Raw genomic sequence first — 24,426 nt, 5'->3', positions numbered from 1 at the left:
GTCTGCTTCTGAGTTAATAAAATCAAAAGAGAAAATTGTTATTTTTCTCTAAAGGGGCTTCAGATGAGTTTTTTAAAAATGGATGAACCTAAAATTGAACGATTACAATGAACCTAAAAATGACGCTTTTAAAAAGTCACCATTGCATTTAAAGTACTTTAGTTTGGTTTATTCCAAAATCCTTCCCTGTTAAAAAGAAGATATCGCTTTATCCACTGGTGAAAAGTGAAGGTGCAGATGTTAACGAGTCAGTGAGCGTCTCTGGGAGACGCTCTGGGAGCACATGCCGGGCTCCGGGGTAGAAGGTGACGAACGAAGCCCCTGCCACTCGGGCTGTGGCCACAGGCGGTGTGCCTTGTTAACACGTGTGCGCAGTGAGACTGGCGCCCCGAGGGGGTGGGACCGGGTGGTGGCGCTGCCACAGGGGAGCGACATCCGGTCCCGGTTAGAAGGTGCAGGCTTCCTGAGGAGGTCGCTAGGTGAGCAAAAGCTCGCGTGAGGTGATAACAGCGTGGCCATGCAGGCAGGGCTGCAGGTGATCATACAGGCGTTTAATAATTTTTACCTATGGGCGTCTGTAAGTTCTCGTAAACTTTTTTTTATTTAGAAGACACTACAGCTATCCTATTATGTACTTGTTGCTAAGACAGTAGCGACTGTCTTACTAAGTATTTTGAGAATCTGCCTTCTTAAATGAAAGCTTGTTCTCTTTTATATTAGTAAATTTAAAAAACCAACTTTCCACTTCGATGAATGGGAAAAAAATCGATAATATTAAGTTAGAAATATTTTTTCTTTGAAGCCTTGGAAATAAGTGAAGGATCTTATAAATTGCGTTTATCTGACACCTAAACATTGTAATTATGCATTCTTATCTTTGGTTAATCAGTGTTTATTCGAAGTGCCTAATAATGATTCACTTAGTACACTAAGACCTGCAGTTCATTATTTCACTTATTCTGCTTTTAGAGCTTTTAAAGTTTTAAATGTGCAGGGTTGCCCTTCTTTCTCACTCACTGGAATTCGGCGGTTCTGGCCAGTCTGGGTCACTAGCCAGAACCCCACCTCTCCCTGCGCAGACCAAGCTGCTGGTTTGATTTTTGGTTTTTGTGATGTTCTGGCACTGATAAACTTTCTTGGTAAAAAATTATCAAGCAGATATTTAAACACATATGACATGCACAGCACTGTGCAGTTTTCCGAGGAAGGTAGTAGAAACCTCATTCTGAGTCCCTGGCCTCGAGAACTTTGTCATCGCTTCCCATTTATCTACAGACATGTCGAGTTAATGTCCTTTTCTTTCTTCTGTTGATAAGATATTAATGGTAGTGTCATGACCAAAAGATAATCTCTGGAGATCTAAAAGATAGATCTAAAAAGCCGTAGCTAATTCGTAACCCTGCATCATCCATGGTGACAAGCACAGAAACAGAAATGCCCTGAGAGACCACTGTCGGCAGCCCTGTCCTTCCAAGTCTTTAAAAATGTACTTCTCATTTCCTTAAATAATTTATTATCAAATCCTTGACACAAAACCACAGAAAGGCTCAGATAACAAATACGTACGCACCACCCAGTTTGAGAAATAAAACCACTGCCAGAGTTGGAGCCTAGGGGGTGCCCCTCCCATCGTGCAGCCCTCCCCTTCCTAGAAATACCCTCATCCAGACGGAGCTCCCTCTATGGTCTATGGGATATAGAGTCCCGATTATGGAACCAGGGTTCCCTATCGCTTGCAGAAGGAAGTTTTCATCTTTAGCTTGGTATCCAGATGACTTTTTACTTTCTGGTTCGCATCTCCCTTCTGGCCTTGCCCGGCTCGCCCTGTCTGCACGCAGCCTGTGTTTGGCCGTGACATTGCTATGTGTAGCCCAAAGGACTCCAGACGCTTCCATTACATTGTTCATCTTCTCATGAACACTCTTCCTTCATCGCATCTGCTGAAATCACACCTAATGAATACGACTTCTGCTCTGCAGAGAACAGTTCTTTAAAATAAAATGTGCTGTATTTTCATACTATTTGCATTATATCTCATGACAGTTATTGTATACACACCTGTCTCTTCCACTGCACGTCACCCTCTTTGAAAGACATGTCTGGTGTCAGTAAATTCTAGCAGTCAAGAGACACCTGTTGTAGTTTTCTTATGAGAATATTGATCATCTGTTTCACTTAGCTGCTCTCTGAACATGTGTCGTTTATGCTTTCTGAGGCTCCAAAGGGAAATCGAATTTTTGTTAATTATGGTCGGACATGTTCATGACATCGTGAGTTTGTCAGTTTTTTGACATTGTCCTATTTTGTATGTTATAGTAGTACCTGCTTTAAAATATCAAAGTAATGTTTCTTTTTGTTTTATTTTTCAGGTATTGCTATATGGAGATTTGCCAAAAAATAAAGAAAATATAATATATTTAGCAAATCATCAAAGCACAGGTTTGTATTTCATTTGTATGAAACTTAGGTTTTTCTACAAAACTTACACGAGAATTCAGAGTAATGTTCTTATATATTTAAGTGGAAATTCTTTTTGTTATTGTTGAAACAAGAATTTTCAATGCAAATATTAAATGTGACCTTGTATTTTTGTGATCTTTTTTGGACAGTCGGAAATGTGAAAGCTATGGATTTTCCTATACTTACCTTTTCCCTCCAATGGATGTGTAAATAAGCTATTTTTTAAAAATCTGCTGCTTTTAATTATCCTTTAAATAGTCTTTACATTCTTCCTTTTGTAAGTTATGTTTCTCGAAGTGGAGTTGGTGGGTCGAGGTGTATATACACTTTATGTTTTTGATTGTCAAGCTGCAGAAAGGGTTGCGAGTGCTCATTTCATGAACACGGTGTTAATTTCTGATGTCTGCAGTTCCTTTTGCCTCGTGGAATATTTTGGTTTCATTGTAGCTTGTTACTCTATCAGAGGAATCACAGAAGACTCTGGTTTCCAAAGTGGTGTAGTATATACTTTCAATTAGGTCAAAGTACTTTTTTTAAAGTTTTATTTTCTAATAATTATAGATTCACAAGATTTTGCAGATAGAGAACGTAGAGCCCTGTGACCCCTTCACCCAGTTTCCCCCAATGGCAACGTCCTACATATAACGCTGTGTAGTATCAAAACCAAGAAATTGATTCGGCTAAGGTACTTTTTAGTTCAACAAATACTTCAGTTAAAAAATATCCCACTTCGTATTTTTTCATACCTGTAACTGCTTTTGATGTACACTTCCTAAATTCCATTTTTATTACTTTAAAAAATATAGTACTCAGAAATTGAAAGCTAAAAGCAAGCCTACCAATGAAGACACCTGAATGGAAGGTCACTTATGCCCGTGGCTGTCCCTTACCATCCTCCTGTCCGCTGTGTCTGTCTCTCAATGATTTATTTGCTTTTATTTTTTACCTATACCTTAGTTAAGGTGCAGAAAGCAGTTCAGCGTCTCAGCGATTACGTTCAGTTTCGTGGGACAGCGTGCCCCTCCCCCTCTCTAATTCACGTCTTCTGTTCCCTTTTCTGTGGCTGTGAATACGCTTGTGATCCTAGGACTATATTTCTTTCACAGAATTTATCAGATTTTTTTCAAATATCCCATATTCCCGTTCATTCATAGATATCAGAAAAGTCTCCCTCCCATTTAATTTTTATCGTTCCATTCTTATGCAGAGAGAGGGTGGTTCGCAGCCACTGTCAATCCAGACCTCTCTGGTCTTCGGGGATCTCCGCCATTTGCCCGCTTCGTGTCCCTTCGTGTCCCCGTAACCCCCCTGAACCGTCTCCGCTGCGCTCCGCCTTCCACACACCGTCTGCCGGCTCCTGCTTCTTGGCAAGGACGGGTCCCTGCTTGAAATTTCTGCAAGTTTTTGTTGTTATCAGCTCGCGCACGTCGTCTTATTTTTGCTTTTGCGACCCTTTGCTAATACACATCGAGTTGTCAGCAGCCTGGGCACGTGTCCTTCGGTCACGTACGTCTGCCTGACTCAGTCGTGAGCTGTGTGCGGTCTTCGTTTTGAGAGCTGTTATAAGCTGGCATTGTGCCCTGAAACTCATTGGTAAAGAAAGGTGTCCCGGGCTTTTGTCAGACATACGAGCACATATAGACTAGTCGCACGTGACAGTTTCATTTCACTGTTTTCGGCTTATTTTGTCATGTTTTCTAGACGGAGAAGTAGAGAAGCTCATTTTATTCCTTGTCCGTGCTGCTTTTGGATTACGTAGGGTGGTTCGTGACTTTGCATTTCATTCATGAAATAAAAAGCCTTTCAAGAAATGGGGAAAAAATGATGACCCAACAACAACAAAAAAACAAATTAAAAAACACAGCATTTATATTTTTTCAATGTCTGGTGTTGGTTTAAAGTAATTTTAAAGTTCTGATCATCACGTCTTCAGAGCACGCTCCTCACACAGGGCTGTGAAGAGGCTTTCTCCGTCTCGGGGGGCGGGGGGCTGGCGCCCACTGTGGCCGCTTCCGCGCTAACCGGGCTCTGTCTTGCAGTGGACTGGATCATCGCCGATATGTTGGCCGTCCGGCAGAACGCCCTCGGGCATGTGCGCTACGTGCTGAAGGATGGGCTGAAATGGCTTCCGTTGTATGGGTGTTATTTTTCTCAGGTAACGCTTTTTCTTTATATATACTTAGTTTTTAAAAATTTTAGATTTAAAAATTGAACATACCCTTAATATAATAAATATACGGGTTTGGGGAGGTTTACTTTTATGAGTTTAATAGCTTACTGTAAATTGAAGTAATTTTATGTAGCATTTTTAATGGCATGTATTTATATACATGTCTGATTACCCAGATAGTTAAATAGCAAAAATGCAAATGTACAAAAATCAAACAAGTAGGAAAATTTAAAACATAGTATTTGATAGAAAATTACTTTTAGAAACTAATAGTAAAAGTAAGTATGGTCTGTAGGGTATTAGAAAAAAACAGTGAGCTATAGATAATGTACTTAGCATGAGTACCACGTACATAATAAATATTCAGCATTTATTATTTTCTAGAATGCCCTTTATAATTACATAATAACCTCAGTCATGAAACTGTATAACAGGCTCTTTTATATTCAGAAAGAGATTACTAGCATTTTTCTATGCCTTTTTTGGAATAAATTTTCTGATATTTAATTTTTTAAGTATTAAATATAAAATCTGTATAGAAGTCATGCTTGATACTAAGACTTTAATAATTGCTCAAAGAAGAAAGGCTACAGTTTTCAGTGAGCCGTAGAAGTATGTAGATCGGAAGGTCATCTCGTGGACAGAGCCCAGTACCAGCCCCGCGTCTCCCCACGGTCCACGGAGGAGTTTGTGTCGTGTGCGAGGCTGCGGTCCTGGGGACACTCATCTCCGCCTCCTCTTTTCCCGGGTCCTCAGAGGAGAGAGAAAGTCACGTGGCTTCTGATGAAAAGTATTTTAATCTACTGGGTGCATATAAAAAATGGAATAAATTACCAGGATGCTGACTTTATGCCAGGAAGTGAAATCTTTGTTGTTACAGGACTTGTTGTTCACAATTTGTATGAAGCAGAAATAATGCTATTCGATAACAATAATTCACAAGCAAAATACGAGGAAACAGACTTTCAAGTTGTGACTTTCTTATACTTACTGTATTATAAAATACTAAGTATTTAATATGGGTAGAAAAATACATGTTAACATAGTATAGGTATTCAGAAAACGAAACATTTTCAGACTTCCAGCTTGAGAGCATCGTAAGGTGTACTTTAACTTTAGAATTCACAACAGAGTTATGCTTGCTGATCCCCACCCCCAACGCGCCCCAGGCAGCCAAAAGCAGCTGTCTTGGGAACTTTATCTTTGTGTTAACTTTTAAAAATAAAAGTGCGAGAGAGCGCTCTTGCTTAGTTGGGCCCTGTGACGATAACTGAGATGTGTAGCAGCTGTGACCGACTGCTCATTTAGTCACCGATGCCATTTGTAACTGCACCTTTTTATGGTCTTGGGCAGTGCAGCTGATGATGTATCAAGTAGGTCACAGATGAGTATTAAATAATATATGAATTATAAATGACTTTCTTCATTGAAAGAGGTGCTTTTACTCCCAGTATTTTTACATTTTCGTTTGTAGTTATTATTTCTTCCTTTATTGTTTTAAACACGAAGGTCACCGTTATACTTCAGTAACATTTAAAATGGAGTTTTTGACTTCCTTAGTTCTTCCTATAAAATGATGAACATACCTATAAAGTTTAAATGATTTTATAGCAAATATAATTGCTTGATAATTGAGGCAAGTTGAAGAAGGCTTGCAATTAGAAGTAGTGGAGGAAGGAAATGTGCTTTTTTGAGACTTTGTTGCCTCGGTTCCATGACGAGGGGTCCTAGTGGGGTGAAGTTTTGTGTGTGGATGCAGAAGTATCATGAATAGCTTCTACAGTGTTTTGGAATTTTAAAGGAATAAGGGCAGGCACCTTTTGAAATAAAAAAGCAATTTGCATCTCAAGTTCTCAGCCGGGGCTCTGTGTCTCCATTTCCCGTTTTCCTTGGTTTTCATTTTCATTTCCTTTTTTTCTCCTCCTTGACCTTGTCAGCCCCAAGACAGGCTGGGTTCTCAAAACACAGAGCAGTTTTACGAAACCTTTGAAGACCAGCCTTGGCCTTGGACATTCAGACCCCCTAGGAGGGTGCTCGGTTGGTGGGGGTTTTGGGAGGGTGTAACCCGTTAAGTTGTGGTCCCGGGAGTTACTGCAAAGAGTAGGTTGGGGGACATCTTTTTTTAAAAACATTAAGTTCTCATGATCAACCTTAGAAATTTTTTCGTCTTTCCATTTTATTAACTCCTGATCAAACTGAAAATCTTGGGTTCATTCCTGAGGTTCTAAAGCTGGTTGGGACTTTAGCCAGGATGACTTCATAGCCTGATTTGTGCCTGGCAGACCTCAGAATGTCACATCGAGGGCCCATGAATTTCACTTCAGTTTTTGACTGAGTACACGGGCCCTATTCTTCTGTTTCTCGGGGCGGGAGGAGCAAAGCAATGTGGGTGTGCTCGCCAGCTCCCCAAGCTCCTGGCGATGCTGAGAGGCGCTGGCGTGCTGCGCTGGAGTTCAGATAAAGTTGCTGATTTCCGCCTTCAGCCTACAGCGACTCACTGCTCAAAGTGTGTGCTCTCCGGCCGTGGCGAGGCCCAGCGCCCTCGCATGTCGTCGTCGTCCCCCATGACCTGTCTCCCTGTACCGACCGACCTTTCCAGCCCGACTCCGTCTCTCAGCTCCACGGCCTCCTTCAGCGGTTCCTGTAGTTCGCTCCGCCTCTGAGGCCCCATTTCTGAGCTGGCAGTTCCTCCCCTTCGGTCCCACTCCTCTCCGTGGCTGTCTTCCCTGTGGCGCTCGTCAGGCTCTCGCCATGGCGTACGTGCCCGCGCTTCACTTCCCCACTGACCAGTGTGTTCCGTAAGGAGCGAGACTGGTCTTCGCTTCCGTATCTTCCATATACCTGGAAAAGAACTCAGATGGTTTGGAATTAAAGTAGACTTTAGTAAACAGGTTCAACGACAGGGAAGAAATATCATGGAAAGGATTGGTATAATGTCACCGAAAGCCTGGGAAAATTTTACTTGGCAGTATGTGCATTCTGTGGCTTTTGATTCTAACTTGAATTTACTCTCGGGCTTCTCCGGGCAAACAGCGACACGCATGCTAGACAGCACCGCAGTTCCTTCTTTGTGCCCAAGTGAGCCAGTTCCTGTGCGGCCGGCCCCGCCGCCGCCGGAGGCCTCCTCGCTTCCCCTCCTCTCTGTCCCGCCCCCTCCTTCTTTTCTCTGTCCATTTCCTGTCACTCATATCTTTGATGAAGACAAAATCAAACTCAGCCAGTCCATTTATTTTACAGCCGAGTTCAGATTAGCACAGAGGAATGCAAAAAAAACACACCCGACCCGATCGTTTCAGTGACGTGCACATACGAAGTTTAATTAACGGTACCCGAAGCTTCATGAAAGTGCCTGTATTAGTTTGCTGGGGCTGCCATACCAGGATACCACAGACTGGGTGGCTTTAAACCACAGAAATGTATTTTCTCACAAATCTGGAGGCTGGGAGTCCAAGATCAAGGTGTTGGCAGGGTCGGTTTCTCTTGAGGCCTCTCTCCTTGCCTTGCAGTTGGCTGCCTTCTCCGTGTCTTCCCTCTGTGCACCCGTGTCTGTGTCCTCATCACCCCTTAGAAGGCACCAGCGCCATGGGTCAGGGTTCCCGCTCCAGGACCTCGTTTAACCTCGATGACTTCTCTAAATGTCCCCCGTCCCAATACCATGACTTCGGGGGTTGGACCTCAACATAAGGATTGGGAGGGAACACGGTTCAGTCTACGATGGCGCTACATGCGTATCTGTAGCCAGGTCAGTTTTTGAAATCCCTAAAGATTGTGAATATTAACAGTTTAAGGACACTTTTTAGTGATTCTTTAATAAGTCAGGGGAAAATGGAGAACTAAGATCCATCTGCTTGATCAAGGTTTTATTTTTAAAGTGTGTTTTTAAGAAAACAAGCATTTTTATTTTAACTGTGAACAAAACTAAATGTTAATATATTTTCCAATACCATATGCAGTTTTATTTGAATTACGTTGAAACATAATTAGGAGAATTTTAGGAGCATTTTTAGTTAATGTTCCTTAGATGCTAACATTTGAATGTGTTAAATATAGTTCAATTCCTGAAATGTGGTTTTCTCCTTTACCCTTCGGGAGTAAAGTTGCCTTTTGGCTGAGGTGACTTAGCACAGTAAACACTCCCCCCTTGTGTTCACGTGGCAGCACGGAGGAATCTATGTGAAGAGGAGCGCCAGGTTCAATGAGAAGGGCATGAGGAGGAAGCTGCAGAGCTACGTGCGCGCGGGGACCCCGGTGAGTGAGATCGCACGCATTTTTACCATTTTCCTTATCGACACCCGCTTTTTAGTTTAAGATGTCATCAGCATTTAAGAATTGTTTTGAAGACACATTGTCCCATGTGTAATGAATGCTTCAGAGTTTTATTAAGGCAGCAAAAGGCCTCTAAATAGAGGTAAGTCATCCTTTTTTGCCCATCAGAAAGGTTGCTGCAGACAGTTCGATCCTTTGCTGGAGGTTGTCAAAAGTGACCTCAGAGAGGGGTGACAGGAGGAACACTTGGTGTCCTTAGACTATAAATAGGAAACAGGATTCCGCTTGTAACCTCACGCTCAGCTGCTGAGGGCGCCTCTGCCTCCTCATCGGCTTCAGTGTCAGGTGGCGCTTTAGAAGAAACAACTGTTCTCTGTCTGTGAGGACAGACTTGGGTTTCTTGTTACTGAGTCATTCAAAACCCTCCCCCCCAAAAAAAATCAATATCTACAAAGAATCATTTAATGTAAATATTATTTTATAAAATTTTGCTTCCCCCAAAACAGAACCTCAACATTCTCTTTGAAGGGTGCCGATTGCCACCGAGTGGCCCCTGCCCCTGGATCCCCCAGGCCAGGGCAGTGTGACTGCAGGGACTCGGGAGCTCTGTTCCCGTTCTCCCTAGTGTGACCCGGTCTGCTTTCCTGTTGCTCAGAAACTTAGCTCCCGGCTCCGAGTCCTCTCCTCTTCCTCTCCCGTGCCCCGTCCCCTTCTCCCTCCCTCTCCTTCCTGTTCTCTCGCCAGGGCTGCTGGGTGGCAGCCAGAGCTCGTAATTAAGCAAGAGCTTTCCACGGTCAGCTGACGAAGTGCCCTAGTGTTCGCGTTTTTCACTTACAGGCCCTCTCGGCTGTTTTTACGTTAGGGAATTGCACCCTGCTTTGGGATGACCTGAAGCAGAAGGTAGCGGGACAACAGTGCACCTGTCCCCTGTTACCGCTCGCCCTTGGGAATAGAGCAGAGCCTTTCAAAAGAGTCTCTTTCGTCTGAAACAGTTTGGTATATTGGGGCAGTACGGGGGTCATTATTTCTAGATCTCTCCATGATAGAATAGATGGTCAAGACGTATGTCCACTTTCGTTTCAAAAAAATATTTAAATTTTCAGCATTAACTTACACATCAGAGTCCAGCCCACTCTCCCTCAGCCTTCTGTTCGCCCCCGCACAGGTGACTGCCCGGCTTCGTGTATGTCACACAGACCAGTACAGTCCCCACCCTACGTGAGTTTTACGTTCTGTACACAGTTTCTCTTTGCTTCTCTTCACCCCAGTGAATAGAGCTGTCCGTAGTGCCGAGGCCGAGAAGCTGCACCCTGTACGTGACCTGCCACTTTTCTCTGGCGGCTTCGTGTCCCCTGGCCTTTGGCTCACAGCAGTTTGTTTTATGTACCCGAGTGCGACCTTTTTTTCTCTCCATATTTATCCTGGTTGGTCTTCTCTAAGCTTGGGTCTTTGGTGTGGTGTCTGTCATTAATTTTGGAAGATTCGTGGCCATTATTTCTTGCAGTGTCGTCGCAAGCCTCTTCTCTCTTTCTTCACCAGTCACACGTATTTTAGGTCGTTTGACACTGTTCTGTGGCTCTCGGATGCTTCTTTGCTGTTTCCGGGGGTTTTTCTTTCACTCTCTCTTGTAAGCATGTGTGGCAGGCAGTTTGTATTTCTGCTGACCCGTCGTCAAGTTCGCAGATTCTCCCCTTGACTTTGCCTGGTCTCTGATGAATCGGTCAGCCCGAGTCAGTCCTCTTGTCCTACCGTGGTCTTCATCCCCAGTAGTGCCCTTCGATGCTGCCCCGTGGTGTCCTTGTCTGCGCTGGAAGTGCCCGTCTGGTCCTGAAGGTCGTCCGCCTTGCCCACGAGGACCCTGCTCGTGTCTGGCGTAGTTATTTTAGCCCCCGCCTGGTCGTTGTGGCCTCTGTCTCTTCGGACTGTGCGTTGTCCTTCCTTTCTTAGGCGCCCCGGACTCTGCTGGGAGTTGGGCTCTCAAGTGGCACAGTCGAGACGGATGAGGATGGTTTCGGTGGCTGAGGTGGCATCAGGGCCTTCGGCGCGGCTGCTGCGTCAGGCCGGTGGGGGCTTGTCCAGTGTTTGGGTTTTGCCGCTGCTGTACTTCTTCTCGCAGGCCGCAGAGCCCCGTGGCACTCATCGGGGCGCGTGAGGGTGGGACAGGGCGTGCTGGGGTTTTCCTCAGCGCTCCTTCGGCGCTCAGCTTTTTCGCCGCCGGTCTCCCGTTTGCACCTGTCCATCGTCCATCGTCCATCGTCCATCGTCCATCGTCCATCGTCCTCTGATGCCGATGCCGGACTCCGGCTAGCTCGGAGGTGGGAGGGGGCGAGGAGAGGCGTGTTCTGTTGTTCCGATCGGGTCTTAGGGAGGGTCTCGGAGTGGCAGCTTCTCTGACCCAGCCTTGCTCCCAGCCGTAACCCCGCCCCGCCCCTTCCCGCCCGGGGCTCTTTTCTGACCACCTCCCAGCTGCACTGGGGTTCACCCGGGTCCCAGCGGCGGCCCGGCTGCATTGCCCGTGGGGCCGGAGTGGAAGACCGTTCTGGAGGAGAGGCCGCGGGCGGGGGGACGGACTGCACCTGGTGCCTTTCCAGCACGGGCACCGTCCTCCGCCCTCCGGCCCGCGTCCTCGCCCGCGTCCTGGCGCTGGGGTCTCAGGACTCCCGCCGCGCCCCGCCCCCACGGTTCTCTCTCTGTTCTCTCCCCGCCCGCCCGCCTTGCGCTCGCGAGCTCTGTGGAGTGGAGCCTGCGGGCCGTGAATTCTCCCGGCTCCGCAGCCGGGGGTTCTTCTGCTGCGCTAGCGCACACTCAGCTTCTCGTAATTTGTTAAAATTTCTAGCGAAATCTCTTTACTGGTCTCTGTTGTCATTTGTCTGAAGCAAACAAGTGCTTGCATCTCATCTCTCCTGTGAGTTGCCTTTCTGTCCTTAGATTTTGGGGGGACTTGGTTGCCTTGTAGCCTCAGCTCTCTGAAGGGTTCGTTTTGCGGATTATCCAGTATTTCGTTGTGCTGGGTTGGGAGCGAGACTCTTTTAGCATTCTTTGTCCTAAATGGAAGCCGCCTTCTATTTTTTTTCCTTAGTAAATTTAAAAACTTGGAACAATTTTGGATTTATAAAAACAGAATGAAAGAGCCCCTGGAAAGGGAGAATAGACTTGCAAGCTACATATCCTATACGGTGTTCATTTCCAAAATATACGAGGAACTCGTACAATCATCAGCAAGAACACTAATAACCCCAAAATGGGCAGAAGGCGTGAATACACGTTTCTCCAGAGAAGACACACGGAGGCCCGACAGGTGTATGAAAAAGTGCTCTGTGGCATCAGTCGTCAGGGAAATGTCCGTCACCACCAGTGAGTCGTCTCCTCACACCTGTCAGAATGGTTGTTCTCAACAAGCCACAGGATAACAGATGTCAGAGAGGATGCGGAGAGCGGAGAACCCCTTAGCTACTGTTGCTGGGAATGTAAATTGGTGCCATCATTATGGTAAACAGCATGGAGGTTCCTTAAAAGATGAAAACTAGAGCCACCATGTGACCCAGCAATTCCACTTCTGGGTACATATCCAAATTGTGTGATAATCGTCTTGAAGAGAAATCTGCATGTGCATGTTCACTGCAGCAATATTCACAGTAGCCAAGCTAAGTGTCCATCAAAAGATGAGCGGACACGGAAATACGGTATGTGTGAACACGTGTACACAGTGGAATATTTTTCACCCTCCGAAAAAGGAAATCCTGTCATTTGCACCAACATAGCACAAGAAAACCTTCACTTATTGAAGTATTATCAGCGAGGTATGACTGCAGGTAGTCGCAGTGTAGAATTTGATGAATTTTGCCATATGTAGAGCCCCATGAAATTGTCACCACAGCTAGGACGATGGTTACCCATTTCCTCCGCAAGTTTCCTCCTGCCCCTTTGTGCTCGTCCTGTCCCAAGGCGATCCTTGGTCTGCTTTCTGTTACTGTAGATTAGTTTGCATTTTCTAGAACTTTATATAAGGGAATCATGCAGTCTGTACCCTTTTGGGGTATGGGTCTGGCTTCTGCCACTCAGTGTAATTATTTTGAGTTTCGTTCGTATTGTTTTCTAAGTTAGATGAAGATTGGGTTCTAAAGGCTATCTTTATGGATTATTAAAAAGCTTATACATTTGCATGGAAGTTGAAAATGCAGAATTTCAAAGCCCCATTATATCTGTTTTCAGATGAGACTGTGGAAGAAATTGTTCTTATGTGTGTCTAATGAAAAAAATTGAAGCCTGACAAAGGTTCATTAACCCTTTTCTCATTAAAAAAAGGCGTGCCTCATTAAGTTAACATCACGCATAGGAATACTACATTTTCTAGAATTTGACGTTTTGAGCGATCGAGAAGCACTATATTTTGTAAATGGAAACCACTACTAAAAACAGATTGCTATAAATAGAACGATGTCTTTTGTTTCCAAAGACTATCAGTACATTAGAGCGATGCGAAAATAATAATGGAGCGAGATAGTCTATGGCAGCCTCTAGGGGCCATGTTAGGACCGGGATCCGGGCCTTACCCCTGGGTCAACGCTGCAGCCGCCAGCACCACCGGTGACCAGGGCAAACGGGGAACGGGTGACCAGGCCCACAGCTCGTTTGGAGAAGGGCGTGCTGTCCTGGCTGTGCGGGTGGGCGGCACTGCCTGGCACTGCCCGGAGTCCGGCGAGGGTGGGCGAGAGGGACATGATCTCCCACGAGCTCTTTCTGTCCCTTTGCTTCCTGTGTCCTGTTCGTATTTGAAACGATTTGATGAGTCTTGCTTTGTCTTTTGCTACCAAATACATTGCCGTAGTTTATGTGACTCGATTCTAAAGTTAGGCATTTTTCACGGTGTAGTTTTACTTTCTGTTTTTTCTTTCCCAAGCAGATAAATGTAAAATCTTACACTGATTGATTACTTAGTAAACGTCCAGCTTGGTATTCTCCTTTACTTAGAAGTACATTATTTTAATTTATGAAGTGGCTTACAAATCGAGTCATTTAAGATGTATTAAGGGAGCTCTATAAAATACTACTGTGTGATTTTTGAAATGTGAACACTTGCTAACTTTTATATTGTGGAAATTTATATATGGTTTTCCTCAAATAAGATGTGCTTAGGAACACAGCTGTCTAAAATATGCGCCTTTTAAAAAGTCATTTTGCAGAACTTAGGGAGGATAAAAGCCCTTTTGTTAATTGAGGTTTTGTATGAGTCAGCATTTCATAGCCAAATTTTTATTTTGTGACGGTTAGCGTGTAATTAGAAATGTTAGATTCTTAATGACTCACCTACCAGTGAATGTAGGACTGCATTTTAAATATAGTCTGTGTTAAGACTTTATTGAATTTTTGCATTTTGGTGGTTCTGCTTGAAATAAAGATCATATGTGAGTGAACATATTTTTCCCACCATAGGAAATACTCTCGTAGCATGAATAGGGTTAACATTGGTAGGTTAATCGCAACAGAAAAGCTCACATAAATAAACCAAACTCTGTTTATGCTTCACAGATGTACCTTGTGATTTTTCCAGAGGGAACAAGGTATAATCCCGAACTAACAAAAGTCCTTTCAGCTAGTCAAGCATTTGCTGCTCAAGAAGGTAAGTAAAAATTTGACTGTAATTGAAAAAATAATTTTTAAAGATGACTTTTAAAATTTTTGTTCCTAGAGAAGATATTTGTTTCATAGTAATTGAAACGAATGAACCTGTTTATTCCTTGAAAGAATGTACGCATTACCTCTTAGGACATGAGGTTTCTTCTGGTTGATCATGTGTCTGTTATTACGTACATCTGAGAGATTAAATTCGCATTCTTGCTACAGCACATATTTTGGCGCCATGGATTTAGGTAAAAGTCTATCTGGGAACATGGTTTTGCAGATGAGCCTCTTTCTACGGTTTGGGTTCTGCATGGTAGTGTGTGTTCTGATCTGCGGGTCGACAGCGCTAGACCGGAATCCGGATTTGGTGTTTATTCACTGTGCGGTGCCGGCTGCCCAGCGTGGTGAGCTTCCGTTTCCTCATGTCTTAAAAACATACTTCGCGGATCTGCCTAAATCCGTGTAAGAATTGAGTTCGAGGGTGTGCGAAGTTCCCGCTGGAGACGAGGAGACGCAGCCGCTTCGCAGCACTCGGAAGCTTCCTGCGTCCCCAGTGATGAGATTTAGAAAACTGGACAACTAGCACACTGGAGCAGGCGATTCAGTTAAACCCAGTTGGGAGGTGAACGTAAAACAGTGGCTCTGCTGTGTTCCAAAGGCGTCTTTGAAGATTGACTGAATCGGTGACCCCAGGGGCTCACTGAGCGAATGCCTGCGTACTGGCGTGGAGCCAGTGTCTGCACGGTGCTGCCGCGCGCTGTGTGCGACCTGTCACCGGGCCGCTCCTGCCCACGTGCGGCTGGCGCAGCCGGGCACGGGGATTCTCACTTCACTTGTTTTCAGTTAGTTCGTTGTGCGCCGACGTGAATCCACCCAGGAACTGAGTGATCTGAAACGGTAACAGCCTTTTCTCTGCTTGCAGTTCTGCGCTGTGGCGGGGCTCAGCGGGGACAGCGCCCTCTGTGGCCTCTCAGTCCCCCGCGTGTGGGTGGACGCTTGGCTGGGGCCAGAAAGTCCTGGGTGGCTTTACTCGATGTCCGGCCGCAAAGCCCTGGGTGGCTTTACCCGGATGTCGGGTGGCAAAGCCCCAGGTGACACCAGCAGCCTGCTTGCGTTGGCTGTATCTGCTAGGAGTAGCTAAGCTTCTCCCAAGTTCTTTACAACCTTTCCTCGTGGGATTTATCAGGCATCTCTGTACCGCCACTGTGTCGCCTGAGACAGACGTGACCGCCACTTGGGGCTGCGTTTTTATAACCGTGGACAGTTACTTTATTTCTTTTGCTTCATTTCCTTGTTTCTAAACCAGGGATTATGGCATGTCCTTCGCAGGGCTCCTGGGAGGTTCAGGGACATCATGTTTGCAGAAAGCAGATCGGAAGGCCGACTCTATGTGTTGTTCTAGACCATTTTATATAAGAGACTTGAGACTCCAGGGATTTCAGTATTTGCTGGGGCCCTGGAACCATCTCCCTACGGACCTCAGGGGAGGACCGAAGATTTCTGTGGAGTCGGAAGTTACGTTTTTTTGGTCACGTGGGGGGATTGGCGACTTAACCCTCACTGTTCGGGGATTAACTCTGTGTGTGTGTGTGTGTGTGTGTGTGTGTGTGTGTGTGTGTGTGTGTTCCTATTTAAACATTGGCATATGCTTTTAATTGGGTGAAACAAATATATGCAAATAGATTTATTTTCTGTGATTTATTTATTCAGATCATAATTTTAATCCAGGTTTCATGGCCTGTATCAGTCACCTAGGCTTCCATAAGAAGATGTCATAGACTAGGCGGTTGTCTACGGCCATGCCACACTGAACACGCCCCATCCCGTCTGATCTCGGAAGCTAAGCAGGGTCGGGCCTCGTTAGTACTTGGATGGGAGACCACCTAAGAAGACCAGGTGCTGTAGGCATAAAAATAAAAAAATAAAGGATTATAAGCTGACAGGGTCCTTGCAATCTGTGAGGTCAACCAAGAGTTGCCTCGCCTTAAAAAAAAAATAGACTAGGTGGCTTAAACAAGATTTTCAGACAATTTTCTCACGGTTCTGGAAGGCGGAAGTCTGAGCTGCAGGTGCCAGCCAGTATGGCCGGTTCCCCGAGAACGCTCCTGGCGCACAGTGGGCTGCCTTCGTGCTGCGGCCCCACCTGACTCTCCTCAGGGCGCTCACACACGTGTGTCTATCTCTTCCTTTTTTATAAGGACACCAGCTCTGTTGGGTTAGGGCCCCATCATCATGACCTCATTGAATCTTAATCACCTCCTTAAAGGACCCACCTCCAAATATAGTCGCCTTGGGGTTGGGGCTTCACATGAATGTGGGGGAGGGGTGGAGAGATACCCCAGTCCATAACAGGGCCTTAAATTATTTTTCTGTATGTGATTAGATTTAATGCTAATATTTCTCAATTCATCATTTAAAAATCAATTTAAGATGGATATTTGCCTTTTATTGTTCAATCTTAATTGAGATGACTTTAATATAGCTGAGTAATTTATTTTAAAAAATCCAGAGCAATTTTGTAATGCTAAAACAGGTAATTCTTAAAATAGCATAATAACGATATATATCCTAGCTTTTTAGTCTAATAACATCCCAGTCACCTATAATTGATCAATTACTGGTCTGTCATTTTCTGAATTGTAGCTCTTTAAGTTACCAAAAGGGGAAAAAATTGTCGTATGAATATCATTTTTTTTTTTTAACGCCTACAGCACCTGGTTTTCCTAGGTGGTCTCCCATCCAAGTACTAACCAGGCCCGACCCTGCTTAGCTTCCGAGATCAGATGGGATCAGGCTTGTTCAGGGCGTCATGGCCGTAGATGAATATCATTTTTAACTGCTAACTCTTTCTTTAAATTCTGTAACTGGGAAAGCTGTTGCTGTCTATTAGAAGTTTATTTTCTTGTGACTATAAAAGTAATTATTTCCCACCATACGCAAAGGAAATTGATTTGTGAACAGTATATCTAGAAAAAGTGTTTCCTGTTTTCTTTCCTCTTAGGTCACAACTGAATGAGATTACTTAAAAATAAAAACAAAAGAACTTGTTTCTCCATCTGTTAAGCTAATTTTTCTTCAAGAAAATTGAAACTAATAGCTCTTGTTAGCATGTGATATGTTTTACTTCAAAACATAATTAATTTTGCTCCTAAAATAACTTTATTTGAATCTGACTTAAGAAACAAATAGAAAACCAAACCCAAACCAGCATTTTTAATTTAAATTTTTAGAAATTTGATGCTCATTTACACATTTAAGTCATTAAGTCATTAGCACTTAATGACTTAATGGCTCCAGGTATCTGCTGCGGAGGCATCTCTGGCTTACGAGGTGTGAGTGGTGGGTCCAGGAGCCACCCGGGAGGTCAGGTCACTGGCAGACACTAGATAGTGCTGTGGACACAGCAAATGCCCAGTGGTTTTGAGAGCCTGGTTGGTCCTCCAAGGCCATTTCCACACCATTTGCTTACAGAGTTACATGAAAATAAGTGATGTTACTGTTGACACCTGTCTTTTCACACCCCTCAGCTGCTCTTCAGTGAATTCCTGATAGGCTCCAGCCAGGGTCTGAGTTCTAATTCAGTGTCCTCTAAGTGGTACCCAAACCAGCAGCTTTGGCATAGTCTGGAAGCTTGCTCGAAATACAGATTCTTGGGATCCACGCTAGACCTAAGTCAGAGATTCTAGGGGTGAGGCTCGGCCTGCCAGATGATTCTGATGTACCCCAAGGTTTCAGAAACCCAGCTCTCACTAAGATTAGTCATGTGTTCAGCGGGTTAGTTGGGTCGGAGTTTTGTGTTTCAGCTAGAACATGTGGATCTAATATTTGTTGGCGAACCTTTATTTTATGCTAAGTTTCATTAATAAAAAAAAAAGTAACGGCAGGTATGTACCCGTCGTAGGAAGCGTAGGGACGGGTAGTAGGACGAGGGTCTCTCTGGGCCCTGTGACATTCAGGCACTGCTTTCGTAATTTAAATCTTTCTCAGTTATATGAAGTATCTCATTTTAATGACCTTTCCTTAGAATCATTGTAGGTATTTTGCTTTCAGTGGTTGCTAAGGAACTTGGAATATAATATATCTTCATCTTCCTGAACCTGTTGAGGGGAGACCCATAGTGGTCTTTCAGCATAGCAGCCAGCAGGATGACGTACCCTAGTCATAGAAAACAGGCATTTAGTGATGCACCTGTAATGGCAAGCCAGATACCTAGAGTTTTCACGTTATTGAGCAAAAACCCTTTTGGCTCAGCACCGACGCCGTAGCTGTCACTTGGCCGAAAATGCTTGGAGTCGCACAGACACGCGTGAAGGCTTCAGCCTTGACACTCGCACGCTCCTGTCAGTGTGAGCGCAGCGCGCAGTCTCTCCTTACGGGGTCTGCACACCTGCCCCGCACAGCTTCCAGGCCGCCGCCCCTTTGCCCTTGCTCACGCCCGGCCCCCCCACTTTGTGCCTCCCTCTCGGCCTCTCTCCAGTGTGCTCTTTTTCCGGTCAGGTATGAGTGAGCGCAGCATATCTTTAAGCATGAATGGTGTCTTATATCCTGAGACTGTTTTGTGTCTCTTGTAGGACATTCTACACTCTAGCGATTTAAGTTTCTTTTATTGTCTCATTCATCTCTAACCCACGTGTTTATAGTTTCAAAATAATATCTCGTAAATAATTACCGAGTAGAAGACGTTCCGAACAGTCATTATAAGCTCTTCCTAGCTGTGTTCCTTTGGGTAAGTCGTTATACCTCTCTGAGCCTTAGTGACTTCATTTGTGGGAGTCAAGTGAGATGATAATACACATATGATATAAAATTTCCTTCATGGATCAATAAAGGTTTTCCGTCCAGCGTGTTTATCGTTATTGATAATGTTTCCAACATACAGTGCAGCAGAATCGTCCTTACACCAGCCACCACCACGCTAGCCCCTGGAGAAGGGGTGGTGGCCGGGCGGGCAGGCGGGCAGGCGGGCTGTCCTTCCGGAGAGGTGAGACGAGACGAGGCGAAGGAGATGCTGAAATAGGGACGGGGCGTTGGCCACGGGGCGTCCGCCAACGCATGGCCCAGGCCTCGTGTCGCTCCCAGGGCCCAGTCACATGGCGGTGTCGTGGGCGCGAGCTGGAGCACTTCGTTGTGAATGCCCGTTCCTCAGTTCTCTCGGTACTGAAATTCTCATCGGTTTTCTGTTATTACGTGAAATTGGTTTCATAACAGTGACCCAGAGTTTGCAGATCTGGAGGCCCTCGTCCCTGTTTGTGGTTGAGCGCCCCACAAATCAGTGTCCACGTGGGCAGCAGGAGCCCATGGGCTCGGACTTAGGGTGGCGAGGTGACTTCCGAGCCTCACGGAAGGGCCAGCAGCTGCTTGTTGTCATGGCACGGGTGTCCCCTGTTAGTGCCCTAAGCGTCGGAAGACTACTAGACCGCGCGTTAATAAATCCACGCCGGAGAAGTGGGCTTCCTCACGGCGCTGGACGCCCCCTTAACCCGCCGTGCGCGTCCGGGCCTGTGGCTCTGGCGAGGGCGCGCGCTCCCGTCCCGCACTTTCCCGGGCGGCCTCCTCTGAGTTCTGGGCCTTTCTGTGTCGCCAGCAAGTGCCTGTGAACTTCTTCTTCTCCTTGAGACGTCTCCTCTCTGCCCGTCCGTCACCCAGTGTCCCGGTGTCGTTCTTCCCCGCTCCCCGGCCGGCCGTTCCTCCTCCAGAGCTGGGAGAGAACCCCTGGGGTGCGCAGCCTGCGGACCGGGGCGAGAAAGGATGCTCCGTGCCTTGGAGCTGCTCCCTGCCTTCCTCAGCACGCAGGCCTTTGCGTTAGCGATGGGTGTTCCCGTTCGTTTATCACAAAGCTGATATTTCCAAACCTTTATTAGCACTCATTTTGTTGAGAAATATTACTTTTTGTATTTTTATTTTCCTCCTAATTATTTGGATTCTAGTAATTAATTCTTACTGAATACCACAGGGCGATTCTGTGGAATGTTGGACTTAAAATCAAATGAGCTCCAGTGGCACAGAAGGAAGTAGTAACTAACTTAATTGACAAATAAATGTTTCCCAGCCTGGTACACTATTCAGATTTTTGTTATAAGTTTGTGAATAGATTAAACTGCTTCCGCCCTGGGGACTGAGTCGGGTATGTGGTGTGGGAATCTCTGCCTTTCCCACACCGCTGTGCATTCTAGAAATTCTTCTGCGGGAGGATCCCAGCATACTATAGCTGTTCTTCCTCGTGCAGCTGCTTTCCCCTGGAGAGAGGGAGTAGAAACTCCAAATCGGGCTGCTTTCTAGTCTGTTTTCAGGTCACTTCTTCAGAGAGCTACTCTCTTCTGTTAAATCGTCATTAAATAGCCTAATCCAGGAAGAGAGAGGCAGTGGGAACCAGGAAGGAGAGAATGAATTCTTAGCACTAGTAGGAGCACTAATGAAGAGTGATCAAACTGCAGTGTTTTCTCAATTAAAGAAGATTTTTAGAAAGCTTTTAAAAAATGTATAACACACATGCCACTATGTCAGATATACCTGCGAATTGAAATCCTGTGTTCATACAAAAACTGTTCATGTGTAGTTTATATGAGTGTTTGTAGCAGCATTTTTCATAATAGCCAAAGGGTGAAAAAACCCAAATGTCTATCATCTGGCCAAATGGATAATCAAAATATCTATACAGTGAAATATCATTCAACCATAAAAAATAATGAAGTACTGTTACAGGCTACGGCATGGAAGAACCTCGAAAACATTCTAATAAGTGAAAGAAGCCAGTCACAAAAGTCCACAGACTGTACGAGTCCATTCATGTGACGTGTCCATAACAGACAAATCTGTAGGGACAGGAAGTGGATGCATGGTCGCTGGGGCAGGAGCGGGGGAGGGGAGGGGTGCCGTGTCTGCGAAGGCGCAGGTGTCTGTGTGGAGATGGAAATGGTCTGGAACTTTAGTGGTGATGGTCGCCCGGCTCTTTGAATATACTAAGAGTCACTGAATTGTCTACTTGAAATGGTAAATATTATGGTATATGAATTAGATCTCAGTTAAAAAAAAAAAAGTACCAAGAACCTGGATTCTTGGGTTGACCCTAAAAGTACACAGCCGTATTTCACCTCACATAGACCACATCCGGTCCTATTTCAGGACCTGTAGGCAATGGGGTCGTTTAGGTGATATGTTTGAATAGAACAGAACTTGAAGGACCGTGGACTTGGGGTCAGAAATTAGTGGATCGTACTGCCGAATCCGAAGTGTCCATGGGCCGTACACGTGGAACATCTTCATATTCCATCGTGGGAAATGAAGATGATGATATTTGCCCTCGTCAGGGTTTACCAAGTTGAAGGTCAGACTTATCAAGGGCTGACTTTCTGGCAGCTCCGCACGGTGTCTCATACATGTGGATGCTTAATAACTCTCTGTCAAATGCGTGCTGGTTTAAATAGCGTCCTGCGAGAGAGCTTTCCAAACGTGAAGTCCTTTCACTGCGAGGCTGTGTCATGATTCTGTTCCGGTCTGTGTCTTCCTTGAAATTAAAAAAAAAAAACATGCATTCTGTTGCCGAGGTGTTTTGTAACTAATTCGTGGCCACGCTTCTTTTCCAGGCCTTGCAGTATTAAAACATGTGCTGACTCCAAGGGTAAAGGCAACTCATGTTGCTTTCGATTCTATGAAGCATTACTTAGATGCAATTTATGATGTTACAGTGGCTTTCGAAGGGACCGTGGATGATAAAGGGCAGCGGAGAGAAGCGCCATCCATGGTTGGTAAGTTTGTTTCTAATGAAGTCTTATATATTTCGGAATGTGTGATTCATTTTTTTAAAAAATGGCTAAGTCTGCTTCATTACATTTACTCGATATATTTTCCAAGGGCATATACTTGACATATTTTTCAAGTATTTTTTATTAATCCGTAACAGTTTAAATTGCATTAGTCCTTTTAAATTTGGTATGTCTTGGTTGCCATATTGGGCCCTTAAACTTGCCCATTATCGTTAGCTCAGCTCTTTCCACCCGAAGTTCACACATAAAAATGCGAAGCTACGTAAATCAGAGGAGGGCGTGAGCGGGGGCCTAACCTGGCGACACTCAGGTGCACGCCGATGTCAGTTCCGCCTCGTGTTTTTCATGGGATCATTTTGAAATTTAGTATCATTGACAAGAAGAAAGACAGTTAAGTGTGACTGTTTTTCCAAACATGCTAGGTTTTAAGGACCATTGAGCTGTTGTCTATGTGCACGTCAGCTATAACAAGAAAAAAATAGAATTTTAGGTGAGCAGAATGTTTTCGTAAACATAATCAGAGGTGCTCCTGACCGGGAGAAGTCTAAACACGGTGACAGGCAAACGAGGACTGTGGAGACGCCACCCGGGAGCCGTGACACGGAGGTAGAACCCGCGCGCTCCCCCTGGCGCCAGTGTCTGCCAGAGCGCTGCTGTCCGCAGGGCCTCGCAGGCCGATGCTCAGAAGGCGCGGAGGGCAGGTCCCCGGGGCGAGGCCGGGGTGAGGCGGGGGCCGGATGCTGTGCGCCTGGCCACGGTGGAGGAAACAGCCCGGGCCTGCGTCGGGAGTAAGGGGGTGCGCCCTCACGATGCCTTCAGCAGAGATGGTCGAAGCGGAGGCAGCCGAAGTTTTCTTCATTTTCAGTGGAATGTTTGGAATAGATCATACATCAGACTACACACAGTGAGCGGAGCGGGGCTGGCCTCACAGCCTGCCCCCGTGGGCCGGTCCCCGTCGCCCTCCAGCACAGTCCTCGGGGACGGTACACGCAGACTGGATGAAGCACATGTTCTGACGCCGCCGTCCCCGCTTCTTAATAAAAGGCAACACGCTGACTCTCTCTCTTCTTTAACTGTTGAAGGAGCTGTTGCCCTGTTCTCACATTTGAAAACAGACATGCATTTAGTTCAGCAGGATTGTCATTCGTTTATCAAACACTTCAAAATAAGATTAGACGTGTTTTTACTGTTTATGGAAAATAGGTAGAATTCCCATAATAACCTTTTTAAGGTGCTGCTTTAAAGTGTGTCCCCTTGGGGTGGTGAGAACTAGAGGGCCTGGCTGCGTTCTCAGGGAAGACACCCCCTCTTCAGCCGGCCCAGGACTCTGCCCTCCGCCCCAAGCATGGGGACTGGCGTCTCTGGCTGTCTCGGGTTTGCGGCCGGGTATGGGCCTGGCTTCCCTCCCAAGTGCACGTGTCCCGTTCGTCGCCCTCGTCCAGGTTCTGTCCCCTCAGACTGTCTCCCATGAAGTCTTTCCTCGCCGCCTGCTTTCTAGACCTCCGTGCGCATTCTCGCTTCAGGCCTCGCGTGCCACAAGGCCTGCGCCACCGGGTTACGCTTAGCCTGCGGCGACGCGCTCCCCGCCCGACGGGGTCAGCAGTGGCTTCGGGGAGCCCGTTTCTGAGCCCAGCACGTGCTCCCTCTGCTGTGCTCGCTCTCCTGCATGGTCTCCAACAGTGGCAGTGGCTCGTGTGCCCGTTACAGATCGCCTCTACTTTAGAAAAGTTCGGCTTTTCTCTCTGTCACCCTGAGGCCATGTGATCACGCAGAAAATAAAACCTATCACGTCAGTCGATTAAGGATGAATATTTCCGCGAGGGAAAGTACACAGGAGTAAAATCCAAAGACGGAGGCAGCTGACAGACGGCCCAGGGGAGGCGCGGCCGCAGCGGGAACGAACTGCGGCTTCTTGTGGTTCTTGTGGCCGCCGGGCTCCGGGAGCTCCGGCCCCAGTGAGGCCGTTAGCGAGCGGGCAGCAGGCGCTGTCCTCGCCCTCCCTTTTCTGGCCTATGTCCTTATGAGGTGGGTGTCGATCGGGCCCCCCGGGTGCCCGCTCGCTCGCGGGTCATCTGATCCTGCCATCGGGGTCAGCGCTGCTGTGGGCGATGTCCGCTGGCGGAGGAGAGGCAGGGCGGGTTGTTA

General features: G+C 46.1%; 1 protein-coding gene and 2 pseudogenes across 1 annotated transcript in view; 2 read left to right on the top strand and 1 right to left on the bottom strand.

The window, feature by feature from the left end:
* Positions 1 to 24,426, top strand: part of AGPAT5 (1-acylglycerol-3-phosphate O-acyltransferase 5) — a 42,904-nt gene that overhangs the window by 10,845 nt on the left and 7,633 nt on the right. The window contains exons 2-6 of the mRNA XM_039877296.1: positions 2,370 to 2,439; positions 4,500 to 4,615; positions 8,789 to 8,878; positions 14,426 to 14,516; positions 22,102 to 22,263. Coding sequence (XP_039733230.1) covers positions 2,370 to 2,439; positions 4,500 to 4,615; positions 8,789 to 8,878; positions 14,426 to 14,516; positions 22,102 to 22,263 — 529 coding nt within the window. The remainder of the gene's footprint in view (positions 1 to 2,369; positions 2,440 to 4,499; positions 4,616 to 8,788; positions 8,879 to 14,425; positions 14,517 to 22,101; positions 22,264 to 24,426) is intronic.
* On the top strand, positions 16,308 to 16,426 carry LOC120614570 (uncharacterized; annotated as a pseudogene).
* Positions 17,221 to 17,339, bottom strand: LOC120614543 (uncharacterized; annotated as a pseudogene).

Source organism: Pteropus medius, unplaced genomic scaffold (assembly GCF_902729225.1).
Source record: "Pteropus medius unplaced genomic scaffold, Ma_sr-lr_union100, whole genome shotgun sequence".
In the NCBI taxonomy this organism is placed as follows: domain Eukaryota; kingdom Metazoa; phylum Chordata; class Mammalia; order Chiroptera; family Pteropodidae; genus Pteropus; species Pteropus medius.
This window is presented reverse-complemented; position numbering and strand designations above follow the sequence as displayed.